The 21,853-nt window shown below is 40.0% G+C and overlaps 1 protein-coding gene across 1 annotated transcript in view; it reads left to right on the forward strand.

The window, feature by feature from the left end:
* syn2b (synapsin IIb) overlaps nt 1-21,853 on the forward strand; it is a 67,149-nt gene that overhangs the window by 13,838 nt on the left and 31,458 nt on the right. Inside the window, 2 exon segments of the mRNA XM_031854610.1 lie at nt 19,730-19,787; nt 21,669-21,760. Of these exon segments, the coding sequence (XP_031710470.1) occupies nt 19,730-19,787; nt 21,669-21,760 (150 nt within the window).

Here is a 21,853-nt window from a genome sequence, read left to right on the forward strand (position 1 = left end):
GCGCTGTTCAACATGTATCAACATGTATCAACATGTTGAGAGTTTGGGTCTCAAACTCAAGGGAAACCGTAATGCTGATGTGGCCCAGAGTGAAAATGAGTTTGAGACCCCTGGTTTAAGGCAATCGAAATGCTCCCAATCTCGGATCTTGCCCCTTTTTAATATTTGGTGATTAACAAGGCAATTAAATGAGCCAAAGTCCCACAGATTGCAGAGTCTAGGGAAAATTAATCTTGATTCATCCCCTGGGACATTTACATGATTTAGTTTTATTAGTGTTCATTTAGCAGAGGCTAGTGGAATTAGGTATTCCCTCTCAAGAGGCCAAAATGTTCCCACTGACTGATTGACTGAATAGTCATTTATTTCAGCTATCCATCATGCTCAACATCTTTATTTATCTTCTATTGATTTTTATAAATGCACATTGATAAAGTTAACCAAATAATGTCTCACCCTACAAATAAAATCTACATTTAAAAGCCAATTTTTCAAAAGTACCTTTTTCACTTTGAAAAAAAATGGGTAAAAAATGATGGTCAGATGTGTCTGGAGTCATTTCTCTCCTATATTAGTGTAATTCAAATACGGACACACAAAGGCATGGTTTTTGTCAAAAGTGTATTTTAAGTCTTTTATTTGCACTCTTGAAATTAAACTAAAGCTATTTTTCTTTGGCATGAGATATATGTAATTCCCTGCTTTGTTATTGTGAGATTATTCCACATAAGTGAAAAACAACCCAGAAGAAGCAGATGCTGGAACGGGAAAAGGCAATATATTTGTTGAAGCCCATGGCTTCTAAACAGAAGTGAACACAGAATGTTTAGCGTCAATGTCTTGGGGCCAATAAGTATGCCAGAATAATAATTACATTTCTGCCTTTAGTGGGGAGAGCAGAGGAGACTGAGGAGAGGACAGGCAGAGGGGATGATAATATCTGTGCAGAGGACAGGATGTGAGAGACAAAGATAAAAAAACAGGTGAAGAAAGGAGGGTGGGATGAGGCTTCACTTCCTGTCTGGATGTCACAAGGCGTTAGCAAAATGGGAGTAGAGGATGATCAAAAGTGAATTGAGGTGTTTGGAAAAAAAAAAGTTTGAGGTTAGAAACAGTGGACTGAGACTGAAAGATTGAAATAAATGAAGGGTGACGGGGGAGAAAAAGATGCTGAGAAAGCAACAACGACCATAAAAAAGGCTCAGAAGGACATAAAGGACGAACAAATGGAGAGGAATTGTGTGCGCCTGTGTGTGTGTGTGTGTGTGTGTGTGTGTGTGTGTGTGTGTGTGTGTGTGTGTGTGTTTGTGTAAATACGTGCGTACGAGACAGAGAGAGAGAGACAGGTTAGGGCAGAATGGGAACCGGAAAGATGTGCGACACGTGTCTCCATCCTCTGACTGTGCACCATGGCACATGACTGCCCCAGGGCCGCTGCACTCAGCCATGCAATGGCTCAACGATCTCACACAAACACACACACACACACACGTTAACACAGTAAGCTATGAGAGAGTGACAGGAGGATGAGAGGATGAAAGAGAGGGAGAGAGCGGACAGAGGAAATGGACATTGAGGTGTGGAGAAATGTCAAGTGAGGGAGTAAGATATGGTGGGGGAGGGGGGGGGGCAGCGAGTGAAAGTACGACACAGATACAGACGCTCAAATGGAGGAGCAAGAAAATCAGAGAAGAAAATACTTCCACTGTATATGCTGCCGCTGTGTTAAGCTATTCCCTTGACTCGTGTTTTATTTGTGCACAGTTGAGCCTTTAAGGTCTGACGAATGATTGTAGTGTTTAGCTTTTATAAAGGTGCAGAATAAAAGTATTGCATTTACAAATATTATGGTGTGAATTAATCATTTAAAATTTTTTAAAATGGGGTCCAAAATGAATGTTTTGTTTATCTCTGTGGAATATATCTGACGTTTGGTTGCTGCTTCCAACAAGGCTAGTGAGCCAATAGCGTAACGACGTTTGTATCACATGGTACCTCTGTGTCGTCAGCGATCAAAAGTCTTAGTAGTTGCCAGATAGTGTGGAAGAAAACAGATGAATGGGTGAGATGGACGGTAAATGCCCGGCTTCACTCCAGTAGCAATCCCAAGTGCTCAGCGTCAAAAGGAGGTTGCCTCCGCCGTGCCAGGCCTCACTGACTCTGCTGTATCCATCAGGCTGCAGAATACATGAATATTTACTGTGGCAACAAGTGACAACTGATGTTAGCACATCAGCTAGCTTAGTTTAATCGTCAACAATAACCCATAAACCTACAACTTACAACTATTTAAACAAAGCCAACAACTACCAACAGCCATAGGCCTTGTAACCTTAACTAAGGCGCTTATGCGGGTCAGATGTCAGAATAAGAAAGCTTCAATCACTGAGGAGCTATGCTAGTATAGGAGACTGTTGGGTCCAGTTACCTAATGTTATAGTTAGCATTAGCTTAAACTAGCTAGCCATATCCTGAAATTAGCATAGATTCTGAGCATTAATCTTAAAACACCACAGCGCAAAGTAACCTAGATCTCCCACTAATGTAAAGCTACAAAATGTATGCACAAATTATGTAGCTTCAAAATGACTTCATTACTCTACAAACAAAAGGTTCATCACTTGACGTGTCTGTCTGAGACTCTACGAGACCATGAAATATCCCGGTGCGCAACAAAGTGGCAACCACTTGGTTGCAATGGAAGAGGAAAGAAGGAATGCAACATTTAGTCGTTGAATGACATCAATAGCGCCTCTAATATCCTGATTGCTCAAAGCTCAAATACATTTAATAGAGTGTGACTGGAGAGACGGCCTGTTGGTTCAGTAATGAGTGTACAGCAGATCTCTAATGTGAAGCTACAGTGTGGTCACTTAGTCTGCTACTCACTGCCTGTGGCCTGCTACAAAAGACTCAACATGCATCATCCTATATGCGTTTGATACACCGAGGTTCTTGTATTTGTATTTGTATTATGTAAAAAGATTGGACATTTTTGTTTGTTCTCATACAAGAAGAAGATAAAACATACAAGAAGATATAAAGAAAAGTTGATAACGTTGTGTATTTTATTTCCTTTAGGGGCTAAAGTTTCCCCGGAGATTTAGAAAAGGACACGGTTTCATTTAATTCTGTGTTATTAGTGTATTAGATCAGAAGTCATTAAAATGGTAAAATATGTAAACTTGGTGTCTCTTTTGAGTCTTCGGGACGAGGCCACCCTTCAGAGAGCCAACACTGTGACAGCTGGACTCGATTTGAGTCGTGATGAGTCATTTTTTTTAGACAATCTTTTTAGAATGAATTTTAACGTTCTGTTAATCACATTCAATCAAGCCCTTGGATGGTCTGGTGCCGGAGTATATAACTGATCCTCTGACTCCTTATTGTCTTACGAAACCCCACAGATCCATCAGGTCAGCCAAATTATATTTGAACTGTTCCCAAGTCCAGGTTAAAAAAAAGCTGTGGATAATCAAGCTTTAGCTTTAGCAGTTCCTGCTCTGAAAGACATTTCCCCAAAGCAGCAGATCAGCTGACACTGTTATGTTTCATCAAGGTGCCCTGTGGAGTTTTCTTGTAACAAAAGTTATGATCACATTCAGTGCTACTCGCCAAAATGCACCCATGTCTCCTGGAGCTCGAGCAAATGTGTTGAATGCATTTCCTTCCTCGTAAAAGCCTCACAAAAAGAGACAGTTTTTAAAGTAGTTTAAATCCATCAATGTTTACATCCATGTCTACCAGCCTGCAGCCTCATAGTCTGACCTAATGGTTGTGTTAAAAATGTGTTGGTTTTTTTCATAAAAATGTACATAAATGGTTAATTTAGGAAGATAATCAATAAATCAATGAATGAGACCTACCTACTGAAATGCAATCTGGTGCCAATGCTACTCTAATCCTTAGATAACGTTTTGGTAAAGTTTGAGGACCTCTGCTGTCATCGCCTCTCTATACATCGTGGTTTCTAACCTCTTCTATGGCCGCACACGCTGCCATGTAACTTAATGTTAAGTATGATGTATGTGCACTCTGTGATCCCATGTGCCGATCCTAAAGCCCCCCAAAATCTCTTAAATCGTACACTATAAACCCTGAACTGAAGATTTTGGAGCTCTCTTTGCAATAATTCGACATAAACACATTTTTTAGAGGAAAGGAACACAAACAACATCTCATTGACATTCTGTTCAGTCAGTGTGATACTTCTTTTGAACTCTTTCTCTCCACACACACACACACACACACACACACACACACACACACACACACACACATTCACACCCACACAACAGCAATTGCCGGGTGATACACAAGATGCAATTAATACGTTGCAGTGAACCATAAGGAAGCAGAGGTCTTGCTATAGCCATGATGTGACAAGCCATTATGCAGAACAATGAAAGAAGGAAACCACATTAAGGGACTTTGTGTGTTCGGGCAGGCACTGTGTGTGCGTTCGTGCAGAGCTGAACAACCCCAGTGAGTCTTTTGCTCTGGATCTCTGTCTCAAATTCTGATAAACAACAGACTGTGTGTTCTCACTTACTGTCTATTTTATTTAGCGGAGTGATCCCGCAGTGTCCTTGCACAAAGGATCATTAGGACCGTGGGTTGTTTTCCATATGACAAGAGTTCCTGCAGGATGTGACTCCAAGACGCATCAAGACTGAAACTATTTAGGTTTGTGTCAGCATAAAAAACAATCTTTCTTTTTTTAAGTGAAATTGACACATTTTGTAGTTCGTAGGCTTTTCCTCATTTCCTTAGATAGTCTCTGTTATTAGTGTGAACTAACAAGCCTTAAGCATGCCTTAAAGCAATAATTTGACATTTTGGGAAATACCCTCATTCGCTTTCCTGCATAGAGATTGATGAGCGGATCAAAAACACTCTCATGTCTCTCATGTGCTGGAGTCAGCAGCTGGTTAGCCTAGCTTAGCATAAAGACTAGAAACAGGGGGAAACAGCTAGCCTGGCCGTCTAAAGGCAACACAATCCACCTCTAAACTAACTAACTAGTACGTTATATCTTATTTGTTTAATTCGCACAAAAAACGATGTGTAAGATTTAAAAGTCTGCGCTTGTTGGTAACCTGGTAAACACAGTGACAAGATGGCTTCTCCGATCTGCCACCTCATTGGTTAAGTTTAAACAACTGAAGTTACTTGCTTAAGGCTAGTGAAGGATTGTAGTCATGGTTGAAACAAACCAACTTTAACTGCTGTTAGTAGATGTGATGCAAACCGCAGCCTCTGGCGTCAAAGTCAGATTTCATATTTGCATGACCACAAGAAGTCAGCTGTCAGGTGTTTTCGTGGTTAGGACTGTCTCTTTCCACGGAGAGGGTACAAACTGCCACTTTCTTCTCTGATATACTTCTTTTCACCTGTAGTTATATCATGAATGGAGGTTTACGCCCTCAGACCACTCTGCACACAGTTACTCCTTCAGCGACAGGTCACACCCACAAACACTGCCAGTTGCATTCAATAGACCCAGATTAATGGTGCAGACTATTGTACACACACACACACACACACACACACAAACCAGCACATTTATCATGACTGAAAGTGTTCTCTGAGCTCTGCTGCTGCAGGTTAGCTTGTTGAATATGAACATACGCCTCCTTATAATGTCCAATGTACGTGCCTCCACTGTTTGTATGTGTGTGCTCACGTGTGTGTGTGTGAGCACAATATTTTTAATTATCTTGCAGTGATTAATGGTAACTTGCAGCTCAGGTTTAATCTCTATTAACCCCAACACAAGCCACTTCCACCTCTCACCGGTTTAACAGACTAAACTGATAAATCCATTAGTATGTGTAAGAGAGCTCTTCCAAGCGTTCTTTTCATCCCTTCCTCTCACTGTTTACACCTTCTCGTGTCATCTTTGTCCTCCATCCTCTGTTCTCATAAAGAGAGTTTGAAACTCAAATAACCAGTGAAGGGAAACAGAATAGTCTTTTCGGTTACTTAATCAAGAACTTGGAGGCAGCAATAAAGCTTGGTTAGATATGGATCCAACATTATATCTGAACCTCCATGACGGTAGGATGTACTGCAGGACTCATATTAGACTGCAATAGTTGTAGCTAGGTGTACGAAATAAACTGCGTGTATATGCTATTATTTTTAGATTTATTCGAGATCTCACTGGGAACTGTTTGAAATCAGTTTGCTGCTTCAGACATTTGCAGTCATATAAGATCTGAACTAAATTAATATCCCAGAGATCTGTATTTTTTGGGTGGGATTTAGGAATAGATTAGCGACATTCAGTAATAACAACTGATTTAGATGAAAGAGCGCTGCTCCACTTCCATTCATGTGCATTAAAAAATGCATTACATGTCTGAACTGGATCAGGAGGTGTTCTCTGCAGAAGGGAGACGCATTAACACATGGATTACAGATTCTTTTTTTATATTTTTTCCTATCATTTTAGACAGGATTATCGTGCCATCATGAGTTGGATGAGGTATCTGTAGCCTCAAGGAATAATCCCCTCAGTACATTTTATCCTGGCGCACACAGGACCTACTGCTTAGCCATGCAAATTGCTATAGGGAGACAGTTGCCACATTAAGTAAGAACAGACAGTACCTGAGCTCCATCCAGCAGATTTATACTGCGGACAAAACTGTGCACAATGATTACAGTGCAACACAGCGCTAACAGTAGCCAAGGGTGTATTTGGTTTTAGGTCGTATTCTCAAGGTACCAAAGTAGCAGCTTCTTTTTTAGGGACTGCTCTGATGATAATATGGTTCTTTTAAATATCAGGGATCTTACATCACTTTCATATGAGCTACACATTGCTAATGTAAACCTCTATGGAGCCAAGTGGTACCAGCACTTATTAATCCCAGTCCCAACAGCACTGCAGCCACATCCACTATTATCATACATACCAATGTGTCAGTGTTTGATTGGAATATGGATATAGTGACCTAGAGTATATAACATAATCATTTTAAGGGGTTCATTGGTATAAAGGAGCTTTTTTTAACATTTAATAGCAGTAATATAGCAGTAAAGAACAATTTGCTATGTGAAGATATAGTAGAGTGATGTCTCCCTGAGCAGAGAATGAAGTCGCTCTCCCTTTGTCTGTGTTTTTCTCCGAGCTTCTCCTTGCTTTGATTACATAGCTGGCTGGCCTGCCGGTGCACTTTTAGTGCATGTTAGTGCATGTGAGCGTGCCCCACTGGTTAGCTCACAGCCACTGGTCAGCACTGCTCTCATTCAGCGGTTACAGCTGATAACGCCATCCTGACAGACGGCGTCTTCGCGTAAGCATAAGACCCACCCTCCGGTTTCCCCTCAGGTAAACATTGAAAAACGTTTGAGAAAAAGTTATTCTGGTTATTTAGCCTCCAGCTGATTCATGTCAAAGGCCTTCCTGCTTTGCCAATACTCACTTATACTACATAGACACTTTTTAATTAAACCCTAACTCTTTTAATTAAACTTCAGAATTCATTGGTGCATACATTGTCATGCTAATGTATGCCTACTTTAAACGCTTGTTTCCTACACGACATCCATATTAAAAGCCCATCCCTCTTCGGTGTCTGAATAAACAGTTAACAATTAGCAGGTTAGCTTAAGGCCTGGCTTACTGCCAATATCCAGGAACGACAAAGGATTGATGGTGTTCTGTGCAACGGAGAAGTAAATTGCCAAACGCTTCCATCACTATATTTTACCAGTATATCAATATATTTGACTTTGCAGCATAATTTCTCGGCAGCAAAGGATGTTTGAGAGTTTTGTTTCTTTTTGTAGTTGTGGTTCTGTCTGTGTCAGAGAACAGGGAGATAACACAGGTAATAACTTCAAGTTGCAACACCATTTTTGTGCAGGTTAAAAGCCGGCGATTCAAATGAATGAACAATAACTTCTCATTTTGGCAGTTCTGTCTGGTTTGGTGATTCTGCTCTGTAGCTGCAAACAAACTCACTTGTGCCAGGTTAGGTGTAGTGATTCAGCTGGACATGTGTTTACGTAGATCCCCTGATGCGGTGCGGTTTTGGTGCCCATTTTAATGTGAAATTGTGCTTTCCACTGCATCAAATCCACCTGTCTGAAAGCACATTAAGCCATTGACATGGCACATTTACGTAAATACACACACTGGTCACTCGAAAATCAGATAACTCTGTTTCATCTATATGTTTAAATGCATGTGAATCTGTGATTGAGGAGTGGACTGATTCAGTGTACACACATCTAATTTATAAAAGCGACATCGTCCGTTATGGGAGGCATATTTAGAGCGCTGTGCATTTGTGCTTTGGGACTTTCCTCTTTCTTGACACAAACAGTTTTCTTTGAGGCAAAGCCAACTGGACTCCCCACACGGCCCATTAGGAAAATGTCTGCTGCTTCTAATCATCCGGCATTGTTGGTGCCTGTCTCAGTTCCACTTGCTGATGATGTATTCCTCCACAATGTGAAGTATTCATCTTGCTCCAGCCACTTCTTCAGATTGCACCATACTGTGCCACCGCCATCAGCAAAATGAAAACAAATATAATGCATGCCCGATATGTTCCTTATTCTACTGAGCCACTGGTCACTCTCATTTGGTGACCACCAGTTCCTGATAGAAATTTGTGTCTCTTTAACTTTAAAGACACCTCTGACACTTGACTACAAATTATAGTAAAACATTAAAGTCACACAGCAAAATCATCTCTGACCCACATTGCTGCTATTTCGTGTGCCTTTTAGTGTCTGAGTGCATGTGTACTTGTCAGATCATTGCAAAAAGCACTTTCTGTACTGCTTCGAATGGAGTAATGGCTACCTCTGTAAATGCATCATTTACTCTTTGTCTATTCTGTGTTTGCCTTTTCATCCAGCTGGACGTTGTCACCTGAAACTTTGTGTTGGTGAATCTTCCTCTTAGGCAAAGTGCCAATAGGTGGATTAGCAGTTCCCGTTTCCTCTCTCTGTCTCTATCTCCCTCTAAAATTAAACACAATGCTCCCAGCGTTGTCACGACAAATGGTGGACGGTGTGTGTGTGTGGGCGCACGCACACATTAACCACACATTGCGCACGTTCTAAACAAAAGCAGAACAATAAGTTAGGTGATGATGACTTTTCAAGCAGCTAGATTGTGTCAATTAGATAGTGATGAGTGTGTGCCAAGTTGTTTGTGGGTGTATAATGTCGTCATTTGTGTGTGTTAATATGGACGTGACGTGAAGAAGGGGAGGAAGCTTCACCTCACAGGGCAGTAGTTGTGTAAATCTGTCATGACAGCTTTTCATGAGGCTGAAATTAGATGCAGCTCAGAACGTGGAGAAGTTCTACTGGGTAGATTCATTCAGCAGATACTTCTGTCAGAAATACAACAGAGGAGCAACAGGTGCAACTTTTTACAGTGCAGCCAATCAAACTCATGTTGTAATAATAAAGAAGTCTCCCATTTCTGTCATGCCGTGAGCAACCACAGTCTGGTTTCAGGTCGCCCACGGCTTTGATTTGCTGTGACTGCCTCAGGGTTTGTGTTAGTAATACAGTTGTGATACAGCCGTGGAAGAGTGAGCAGAAAACACTGAGGATGACATCAATGAGATGAAATTACAAACAGTACTATGGACTACATGTGTGCAGTTTCCCCTAAAGGTTCCCCGTGCATAGGAGGCTGTTTTAACCTCCGCCGCCATTCATGAAAACTACATTGAACGGCTAAATGTGGATCATAAATTTAACAAAATTTGGGTATTTCTAATTTACGCCTAATGTTATCCTGCTCTGCAGATAATTTCACTTTGATTTTTGCCATTAAAACTGAAGCCCCCCGTCCCCGTCCCCGTCCCACAAATGAAACAGAATGGTATCTAGTTTGTGGTGCTCAAAGCGTACAAAAATGTGAAGAACTCACCAGCAACATTTCTGGCCTGAAAGAATGTCCTGATGAATGTGGAATCAAGAACCCTTTTCTTTGAGAATTATTTTCATCTTTCTGTGCAGAGCGAGATGCCTCAGTGCTCCCGCTACACCGCCTCAGCTCCCCCTGAGAGGGCCTGTTTAATATTATCATTAAACTGAGAATGAGACCTGAACAGAGACATTGAACTTGAACTTGTTGCCAAGAGACGGACTCAAGTGCTGCTTCACTGACACCATTTTGTGGCTGATTTCCTTTAAGCCTCACTCAACCTTGAACTAGTCCTTTTAGCTGTATTTCTGTGCAGATTTAAAATAGTTTGTGATCGCTGTCCAGACGGACAGAGGTAAAAAAAAAAAAAAAAGAAGCAATACCTAGATGGACATCTGGATAAAGTGCACATGAAGTCTCATTTGTGCCAAGCCTGTACAGGGTTGTAATAATTAATCTTCTCTCCATCTTGCTGCAGACAGACAATCCGTCTTTACCCACCATCAAACCAGGAAGAGCTCTCGCCTCAGTCTTACTTCACTGAGAGATAAATCAGACTTTCAAGACTGGTCATCTTATCGCAAATAAGACCAGGCAGTCAACGATTGTATGCTTGGATGTATAAAACTCTTATAACTTAAACATCTCCCGGCTACAGTGGGATCAAATTGTCCACCTCGCACAGTTGTTGAGGAGTATAATGGTGCCTGTGCAAGAGACATCATTATTTTACTTTTTAGAAGCCCCGTTTTTGTGGAGAATCCTTAGATTGAAACTCCTGTCCCCTGTAGGGGAGTAGCGGTACACACTGGACCCTGACCCTCGTTCAGTTCGAGATAAATACAAAACCGCCCTCGTCTCCTCAGCTCTGTATCCATCTTAGCCTTTCAGTCAATGAATAAAACATTGAGAGGAGTGGAAATCTCTCATGCTGAGAACACTCTTAATCTTAAAACCCACAGTGACTGCAGGGCGTGTCTCCTGGCAGTGCATATATCTTACTTTTGTAAAGAAACAGATAAAAGACAGACTTGGATTTGGGTTCAGCCGGTGAAATGTTTCACCTGTTGAAGTCAAGCTTTCTGAAGTTGAGCATATCCTGCTGTGCATGAACATTTCTGTCAAATCCTTTGTGTTATTGTTTCTCTGATGTTAAAAACAAACATCAGGCAGACATCACCAGAGCCTCTGGCGTAACTCATAGTAACTTTGGAAATGACACAAATAATAATCATGTTTTCTTACAATAGAGACATGTAGTACTTACAGCAGAAATTAAACAGAAATGTCAAACAAAGAAGCCAAACCCATTGTAAACTACTGGCAGATAAAGGAAATGAGCTTTGAAAGGCAGAGGTGTCGACACCTTTCACACAAGTTATTTTTGAGTCACACTGGTATAAATTCGACAACTCTCACATTCATGGTTTCCAGATGATGAATCCTGATGACTTTGATGATCCCTTGATTTTTCCTCTAGCGTCTCCATGAGGTTATTGTTTTGAGTGAAATATCTCACCTCCAACTATTGGATGGATTGCCACACACACATTCATGCTCCCCTCAGGATGAATTGTAATAACTTTTTTCATCAGCTGTCATCAGGACATTTTGATCCGTCCAACACTTTGGTTTCTGACCAAATACCAATTACATTCCCATCCGCCTCAGTTTACTGCTAATTATCAAATGCTAGCATGCTAACACAACTAAGATGGTGAACATGGTAGATATTATATCTGCATAACATTAGCATGTTAGCATACCAATGTTAGCATTTAGCTCAACTGACTGTTGGATAGATAAAATAAAGACTTTGAAATAAAAAGCCCACCTTGGTCTCTTAGAAATTATAATGAACATTTTTGCTGACATTTTAGACTTTTATGGAGCTTACATATCCAGCAGAAATTCGGTGTCCAGTATTTCTGACTTAATTAGAGATGAGGAGAGATGCTGGCCGACTCAGAAATACAACTGACATAATCAGACCACAGTCACAGAGGCGTTTCTGACACAGCCAACAATTTGCAGTAATGAGGATGTTGGTTTTCTTCTGCCTGGAGAACCTTATTATGAATCAATCATGCCCACTATTTGCCTGTAATTGTTTGGCTTTGTCACTCTCGCTAATTAGTGAATGGAAAACCAAATACCATTGCATTCAGTCTGAATGAAAACAAGACTGGCTAATTGGCCGTGCTCGCACTGTTGGGAGTGAGGATGACAGAATATTGACATTGGGGCACCAAAGCAGTGCATCGATAATAGTCATCTTAAATCCATTCCTAAAGAATCTTTGCTGTCTTGTGTGTACATTTTGGCTTTTTATAAACGCATCAATTAATAATTCCGAATTACCATCCCTACTCTCATTGGAGTGCTCAGTTTGTCGATTTCTGTGCTCTCATGTTCACTTGCATATTAATATTAATGACTGAAAGCCACAATGGACTGACACTGCTGATCAATTACGGAATCCGTCCTCAGCTATAGCCTCCCAAATGTTGTGAACAAAATACAAACTGATCTCAAATTCAGCACATGCATTGACGTTTTTGTTACGGCTGAAATGTCTTTACTGGAATTTAAATTAAAGATTGTTTCTGTGCCAGCTGACTAGTTTTGCCAGTTTGAAATTCAATGACATTAATTTGCCGTAACATGCTGCTGCTTTCAGCTGCCATTCAGAAGATGACCGTGGAACTGGTAAATGCAAAACTCTTGTTGGGAAATGTGCCTTGTTTTTTTTTAAGTAAAAGTGTTGCAAAACCCAAATTGTACTTAAGTACCTGTAAAAGTAAATCAAGCATTTAAAGTGAAATGTAGTTAATGTATCAAAAGTAAAATAATCAGTTAGCTCAATCTGTGTGAGCAGCATTTCACACTTCATATACTAGTAGGAAGTACAACCTGTAACAATGCATCGTAGTTAATAAACGGATATATTCAATATGTGCAGCCTTAATCTGAAAAGAAGTTAGAAAACTATAAAATATATTTAATGAGGTAAAAAGTACTGTATTTTATTATAAAGTAGCATAAGATGGAAATGCTAATGGAAAGGTACTTAATTACTTCCCAACACTGAAAAGGCAAAGATTTTGCTCATTATTGTAAATGCAGTTTTAGATAGTAATAATTAAAAAAAAAGATAAAAACAACATTTTACCTGCAGATTGATTAAACTACTGGCAATTTCTTTCTCAGCCAAAAATGTCCTGTAAATGGATGTGTGGAAGAATGCAGGAGGTGATTGTCGAAGAAACTACAGGAGACGCTGATTGGTTGTGAGGGTGGGCAAGAAACAAGAGAAGGTACAAGAGAGAGGCGAAGAAAGCTGCAGCATGAAGTAAAAACAAAGGTCTCGGATTACACGGACAAGATAAAATAGACTCCTGCCTGCTTTCCAAGGACAAGAAGCACAATACCAACGCTGGTATAATCACTCACACAGACTCTCACAGTTCAGTAACACGTTTCTGTGTATCTGCAGGCCAGATTCAGTAGAAACAAACGGCCCTGCTGTTGGTTTCAAGATGTTTTATAGACGAGCCTTTTTCAGTGATGCTGATGTGCTGTGGAGGCTCCAACGCCCACACCGACCTACGCACACACAAACTTCTAAGCATGCATGTGTGTCTACATCAGAGCACAGCCTGCCCTGTAGGTCATCCTTTATCACAGTAATGTAATAACCTCACACAAACAAACCCCAGACACACACACACACACACTTGCATCTCTAAGACTCATTTGTTCAATGATGCAGGAAAACTGGGGAGAATTGTACAACTGGAAACTTTATGTTATGAAAGTGTATTTTTGTTTAGTAATGTTCAAGTGTAAAAGCAAGAAATTTCTTTAAGCTAAAATGTAAATAAATGTAAAAAAATCAAATGTGCTCAGTTAGCTTTCTGATTGTGTAGAAGATGACCAACTTGTGACCCCTTTTCGCCACAATTTACATTGAAGTGACATTCACACACACACACACACACACACACACACACACACACACCACACACACAGATGCAGTCTACGGAGGAGAAGGGAGGATCATGGCAGGAGGTGTTACAGCCTCCTGTGCTGCAGCTGAATAATTCAAGCTATTCACCTCAGTGCAGAATACGTGAACAAACACTGAATTGAAGCTTTGTATGCTGCTCATGTTCAGACAGCGCAACCAATCAGAGCCCCGGGTCTTCTTGCTGATTTTTTTTCCTTCACACGTAATGTGCACCGAGGAACACTCAATAACTCGCAGACACTGAAGGACAAATGTCAGACACCAATTCTCTACTTTCGTTTCGTTTGAGCATGTTTGTGTCTGAGCGATTTACTGCGGTTCTCTTAACTACTACTGTGTCATCAGTATCTTAACAGTATCTTGTGTTTTCTGAGCCTTTTCGTCTTTTCGTGCTGATGAATCAGTTGGTCAATAACATGTACAATATTAGTTTACTAAAATCCAGCCAGCCCTCTTGAGTATGCAGCGCGCTGTTTTCTTACTCAAAGCTTTCCTCCCTCCCCGTCATCAGTACAATTTTGAGGTAAATTTGTACTTATGAAAGTGTTGCCATTTTATGTTTATTTTGATACTTTTACTCCATTACATTTCAGAGAGAAATATTACTACATTTATTTGGAACATTTCTTTTCTAGTTACTCCACAAATTATGCATCCTAATGCAAAATATTATCAACAAATATAATATGAGATATTATTATAGATTATGCTACACAGCAGTATATATACAGTATTTAATAAAATGGCCCCAAACCGTTACCAGCTGCACATTGGTGATACTTAATGATACATTAATCAATCAGTTATTATAATCTAATAATATAATACACAGTATTATGAAATGGGACACTCTGCATATTGAGTACTTTTACTTTTGGTGCTGTAAGTTTTCGTTGTTGAATATACTTTTGTACTTTTACTGAAGCAAATGTTAAAGGTATTTCTGAACTGCAGTATTGCCATACTTACTTCTGCCACCACTGCCTATGGCATTCAACAACAGGGATGCCTTGAAGAACGCACAGTAAGAAGTAGCATGCTGTCAGAAAGTGTCCACAGAGACTGAGTTGTTGGTCCACAGCCAGCCCTGTCCTCTGCCCCTGTGTTATTCCTCCCACTGTATTCCTATTTTCATGCCCCTACATTGCCGGCTAGCCAAATAATTACACTCCTGCTGTCTCCCACCACACTAGAGCTGAGAAGACTTCGCTCACTCTTTTCTTTTTGCTATTTCACCCCAATAGTCAGAGTATTGTTTCACACAATTTGCACTCCACTTGTGGATCAAGTGGTGAGAAGGCCTGGACGTGTACAGCCTTGCCTTTCCAGGGCCGTGTGCCAGAACAGGAGGAGGGTCCATTGTATGCCTCTGCGCGGGTCGTCCGACTGTCCGTCCTTCCTTCCAACTGTCCGTCCATCCGTCAGTACCTACAGTCTATTCTCACGATCGCGATATCTCAGGAATTTCCTTCAAATTTGGCTCAAACGCCTCCCTGGACTCAAGGATGAAGTGTCACTGCGACCTCACAAAACACATGTTTGGCCATAACTCAAGAATTCATAAGCTAGTTATCAATATCACACAAATATCCAACAGGATGAGATTGTGAAATGGTGACATTTTGGACAGATATGGATGTAAACTGCAACATAACAGGTTGGCGGAGGCATATAACCGAGAGGTGGTAGTTTGTATAGCTTTTTGAGAAAGCATTCTGGGTTACGTGAGCGTTTTAAACCGATCAGACTCTAACACTGGAGCTGAAATGTGCTCTTGGTAATTATAGTGACAGTTTTTATCAAGTCAGTTAAAGATAGTCTACAAATGCTGCTGTGCTTTATTCCTTCATTTCTTAAATCTTGCCTTTTGATTCGTCTCATATTGATAGACAACTATGTCAACATGCTGTTACCAGAGTCTGATCAATCAATCATTTATAGCACCTTTCGTACAGGTCAGTGCAGTTCAACGTGGAACACAGACGACACGATCAGACAAAAGTAAGACAGTACAAATGTTGACCGAGAAAATAGTTTAAAAAAAATTTGATTTATCAACTTGAGACCAATGCATGTGGGACAATAAAATGATAAAATGTAATAAAACAGAATTAAAAGCTATAACAACAGAAGTGTTAGTAAAAAAAAAAAACATTAAAATACAGCCGCTTGTTGCGTAACGGTTCGTTGTTTAGCACAAATTCCGTGAATTTGTCTTTGCGTTGAATTGATCATGATCACCATATGGGCGGAAGAAATGATGCACTGAGAGGGAAAGCGGAGATTGACTCCAGCTTTGATAGGAGAGAGAAAAAGGAGAACAATAGCAAAGAAGTGCGAGAGAGAGAGAGACCGGTAACGTCAACGGTCATAATGTGATATGTATCATGCTTTAATGTGCGGCAGACTCAGTCAGGCCCTGATTATGGTGTCTGTTCTTGTCGGCTGTCACTCACCATATGATACAGGTACATGTAGAACACAGCTTTAGGAGGACTTCCTGACCGTTTGATGACAACTTTAGCACAAAAGCATCCATGTGTATTTAAGAGGATTCATGTTCTTGTAGTGTCTTTGGGAACAGAGGAAGTAGTGGAATCAAATGAGCATAAGCAAACATGATGATGTGCTGAGTTAATTTATTTGCAAAAACTTCATCAAGAATGTAATATCTTCATAATTATGCAGAAATGGTTACCACACAATACGTCCACACTACAGTTATTGTACATTATCTGTTTTGTATTCAGTTTATTTTATTATATCATAATTTGCAATTATTTTTGTTTTTTCTCTCTCTCTCTCTCTCTCTCTCTCTCTCTCTTTGACATTTTCCTTTCTTTACCATGCATTGATTTGAAAGGCTTAATTTTACTGGACTATGTGGCTGTCTCTCAGACTCTTGGACTCCACAGATCAATAATGAAAATGTGATCAAATGACCCGGAGAAAGTCAACAGAGCTCGGCTGATGGATTTAGCTCAGCACAGAGCCTTTGGTTCTGTTGTTTTCAGTGGCAGCTTTGTTATTAACTCCTCAAACCTGCAGCTTTTACAGGCAAAACATAGAGGTTTACGGAATCATTATCCCGAGATAACTATATGCACGTTAGGATTTCTCATCCTCAAAACTTCAACCATCTCCATTCCTTGGATGTGTCTCATGAATTAAAGAGATTTAAATTTGAATCTACAGTATATGTAATTATTTTCATTATTCTTTCGAGGGAATTGCACATAAAACATGTGATGTAGTCTTTTGTTTCTGGTGCATTATATAACATGCTTTAAGTGTTGTACCACATGTAACACAGTTACTCTGACAAAACATGTGGGTGTCTTTCTCTGAGGATGTATCAACTCCTCGTTTAAGTTAATGTTTTTGCTTGATTTTCTTTTCTTTTTTTTGCCATAATGAAAGTTCAAAAATCTAATTATAGTCAAGTGTTCACAATATTGAGTGTCTTCCTTATCAGATCATCCTGAATGAAGGAAACATTGCTGACTTGCAGTCCTTGAAGTTCTCAAGTCTTATTATAAGATGCTAGTGGGTGCTAGAAATTGAATACAGGAAACTCCAGGGGTGACCTGTCAGAGACGATTTATTGCTTATAACATCATAAAGTGAGGCATGCTTTGGCCTAACAGGCTGAACTAAGATCTATATGGTTTGAACATTTCTCTGCTACAGTCTGACTAGATCATATACTGATCAAACAGGATAATAGTTTATAGGTAATAATAGATTATAGGTAACAGACTGTTGTAAATTGTATTCAGTGTTTTGTATTCAGTAAATTCAATTCAATGTTATGTGAAGCTCTGTGCTTTGCAGGTCAATGCAATGTACCTGAAATTTATGGTAAAGCTGTAATAAACTGTATTTTTATATTAAGAATGGTGTGTAATAGATAATTCCTTTCACTTTTACTTTGACAACTTTATATGGTGATAACATGTCGGTTGTGTTTACAGCTTGTTATACTCCCCCCCCAAGTGGCCAAATAAATGAGTAATGAAGTCGCAAAGCACGAATGCATTCTGCAGATGTTTGCTAAATCAAACTTTTGTCACCCCACAAAATGTAATATAAAGGTTGTTTTTTTTGTCTTTGTTACTTACAAGCATGTGCGTCCCATAAAAGACGTCTACCAGGCATTCACTTGTTGCTCTGTTGCAAAGAGTCATATTTGCACGTGGTGTGTTTTGCTATGCGGCAGCTGCATTATGCTGCTTAATGGAATTTAATAAGGCAGGCTACATCAGCAGCCTCACGATAATTGTCCATTACTGCGCTCGTCTGACATCCCATGTTGTTGTGTACTGTTTTGCATTGTGCACTGCAGATACTGAACACATGCTGAACGATAAGACTCTTTTGACCCGTTCAGTGGCAACGAGAGACTTTTAAATATATTCCCTATGACAAACCGCAACCTAACTTTTCAATTAAAGCTGCGGAGAATAATAGCATTTTTCAGTCAGAGGGATGATGTGTTTTGGTGTGTGCTGTTTGTTTTTAATCATAATGATTGGGCTTCATCATTGCAGCAACATTGCAGTGTGTTCCAGCAGCTGCCCGTTTTGAAAAAACACACACACAGACATTGACGGAACTTCACCTTCCAGCGGGACAGAAGAAGGAAATATATCCGTTATTTTATGGTCACCAATTTTGCTGGCGTGGCTATTGATGGTGGAAGTTGGGGCATCATACCCTCGGAGTGTTTCTCTCACAGATGGTCCGGTCCTAATGAACCAGACACGAGCCAGATGCCTCCGTGCTGCACTACACAAGGTCCTGTGTGGTGATATGGAAGGAATCTCGCATACATTTTTAATTGATGACAGAGACAGGCACCATGAGGCCACATGGAATTTGATTTAACGTTGTCTTATGGAACATAAACTGGTGTATAAAATGTCATACTGTTTGGAGGGGATACATGATTTTAATGGAGGATTCAAGGAGGGTTCAGGGACCTGTTGAAGAACATTTCACCAAATATTCTACAATGTAGCTGGTACATGAACAAAAAACGTAAAGACAAGTAAAGGGAAAAAAGATTCTTGACGATTAGACGCTGTAAAGTTATCACTGTTTCTACTTCAAACATATACAGAACTTCAAAATAACCTCTTTCCTGTCCATGCTCTTGGTTATTGCTTTACTAAGCTTCAGTGTATGGGATGGTGATGGACGCATTGCAAACCATCTGTGATCATTACAGTGTTGTGTAAAATAAGGCATCCTGAGCGTTTTGTGTGTTGGCTGGCAGCCTGTGCCTCTCTGTCGGTCTGTCTTTGTCTTTCTGCTCTCCATCTGCCTGCTCATGTGTGTGTGTGTGTGTGTGTGTGTGTGTGTGTGTGTGTGTGTGTGTGTGTGTGTGTGTGTGTGTGTGTTTGCTTGTAATCCATTTCTACATCACTCTTGAGCAAGTGGCAGTCAAGATATTAATAAGTCAAGATCAGACAACGCCGTTATTGGATACATTCATCATTCAAATGGCAAGATGACACTTAATATTGCAGCGGGATTCTAATCTGAATTTAATGTTACCAGCCTTTGAGATGACATTAACTGCAGTTTTGGTATGGCCAAACTGATCAGCAGCAGTTCAAAAAGCTCATTAGAATAAACGTTTTTCAATAGCTGAGAAAGTTTGGCCATTAAATGTGCAAAAGGAGGCGTCCATTTTCTCCCTCTCATTTGTTCCACAGGGAGCGTTGTGTCCAGTAGAGGGCAGCACAGAGTGTACAATAGCAAACTAAATGCCTCCTCTTCTCTTCCAGGGCCAAAGTGTTTCGGGGAAAGAAGGTCCTTGGAGACTATGACATCAAAGTTGAGCAGGTATGGTATTGATTTTATAGACCTATGATGCTGTAATTTATTTGAGGTTGAGGGGGAGCTGAACAGGGATGAAAGTGAACTGACACCATATTTACGTTTGATATGGAAATATATTTCAACTGACAAGCTGAAATATACTCGTCACCAACTACTAGTCACCACAAGTCATAAGTGCATCTCCTCTTTTAAACAAGCATCTAAGAGCATAAACCAGAGCAAAAGTACAGTGCAGAAACAAATGAATACAATAAGTGCAACAAACAACTAATAATTAGACGGATTCCTATTCAATTTGGAACATATGTTCATGGTCTCCAGAGGATGAATCCTGTGGACTTCAATGAACTCCTCACTTGTATCTTTAAGTTATTTAGTGAAATATCTCAACATCTGCCAGATAGGATGGCAGAAAGTTATTACAGACATTCAGGGTCCCCAGAGGATGAATCCTGATGACTCAAGTGAAGTCCTGACGTTTCTTCTAACTCCAGCATTAGATTTACATTCATCGTTTTGATTGAAATATCTTTCGACTTCTGGATGAACTGTCATAAAATGTGCTACAGATATTATTGGCCTCTAGAGGCTAAAGTTGAGTTAAAACTTTAACTTTTCCCTGAAGTTTGTTTTCTAGCGTCATCATCAAGTCAACATTTGCTTAATACTTTGGTTTATGGACAAATACCAGCATTGTGTACTGTATATTTGTATGTTTTATTGATGTGTTGTGTTATGTGTATTGTATGTACTCGGAGAAGCTAAAGACAAATGTGTATTGCGGTGGACGATAAAGTCAATCTTTCAATCTGTTTATCTGAATTGATGATGTTCCCATCAGTCTCAGGTGTACTTTGTTTCAGACTAATTAGCAAATGTCAGCATGCTAACAGCTCCTGGTAATATTACCTTCTGAGCATCAACATGCTAGCATTGTCGATGTGAGCATATTAGCATGCTAATACTAGCATTTAGCTCAAAGCACACGAGAGCCGCCACCATAGCTGTAGACTTCTATTGTAGTCTTGTAATCAACACAAATATTTGCAAAAAAATATAATATCGTCCAGAAATCTGTGTTACAGTGGTTTGCAACCCAGTCTGCGCCGACACTTTGCACTTGTCATCCACAGCACAAAATACTTTTGTGACGTGTGTGTTTATGCGTTTAAAAAAGTATAACCACACTTTTAAAACCACCAGTAGGCCTACTTATGTGAAATTACGCCAGTTGCTGTTGTTACGCAACATACTTAAGTTATTATACATATTGTATACTAACAGTAGTGACATTTTGGTTTCATATTGGTTAAACCACCCTTAACAGCAAACCATTTTGATTTTGCAATACTTGGTTACTGCATCTGAGATGAATACTCTCGGGGGTTGCACACCATACAGTTTCACTCCTAATAGATGTTGACAGTGGAGTTAGAACCTCAAGCCTGACCACAGAAACAAAAATACACACAAGAGGAGACAGGAGGCGACAGCTATGAGTCACAGAGAACTCCTCACTATGTGTGCAACCACACCAAAAAGCAAGCACACGCGCATTATTTTGCAAGAATAACTGATGCATACAATAATATACATGTGTTTGTATCCCAATAGGTATGAAAATAACTGTACTTATGGATTACAGTTAAAATACCACAACTTTCTTTCTTGCACAATGACCTTAACTATTGAGAATGTAATCATCTGATATTCTTCTTCTTGAATATGAGATTCTACAGCTATTTATTTAAGGCACTGGGAACCATTGCAGAATTGACACATATTATTATGCAACATTTACCATTCATGTGTATTTCATCACTTCCACATCAAGACTTAATATGTACAGCTAATGAAACTTGTGTCCTCTTTTCATCCTGGTAGGCTGAGTTCTCAGAGGTGAACCTCATCTCACATTCAAATGGAAACTGTAACGTGGACATGCAGGTCATCAGGAGCGGGACCAAAGTGGGCAGGTCAGCACCACATACAGATACACCCTCACTCATCACTTCTTCTGTGATTCTGAAAGGAACAAGCTGTGTTCATTTTGTCAAGTTTAGTCAAAT

This window comes from Anarrhichthys ocellatus, unplaced genomic scaffold (genome assembly GCF_004355925.1).
Source record: "Anarrhichthys ocellatus isolate YVR2014 unplaced genomic scaffold, GSC_Weel_1.0 scaffold1, whole genome shotgun sequence".
In the NCBI taxonomy this organism is placed as follows: Eukaryota; Metazoa; Chordata; class Actinopteri; order Perciformes; family Anarhichadidae; genus Anarrhichthys; species Anarrhichthys ocellatus.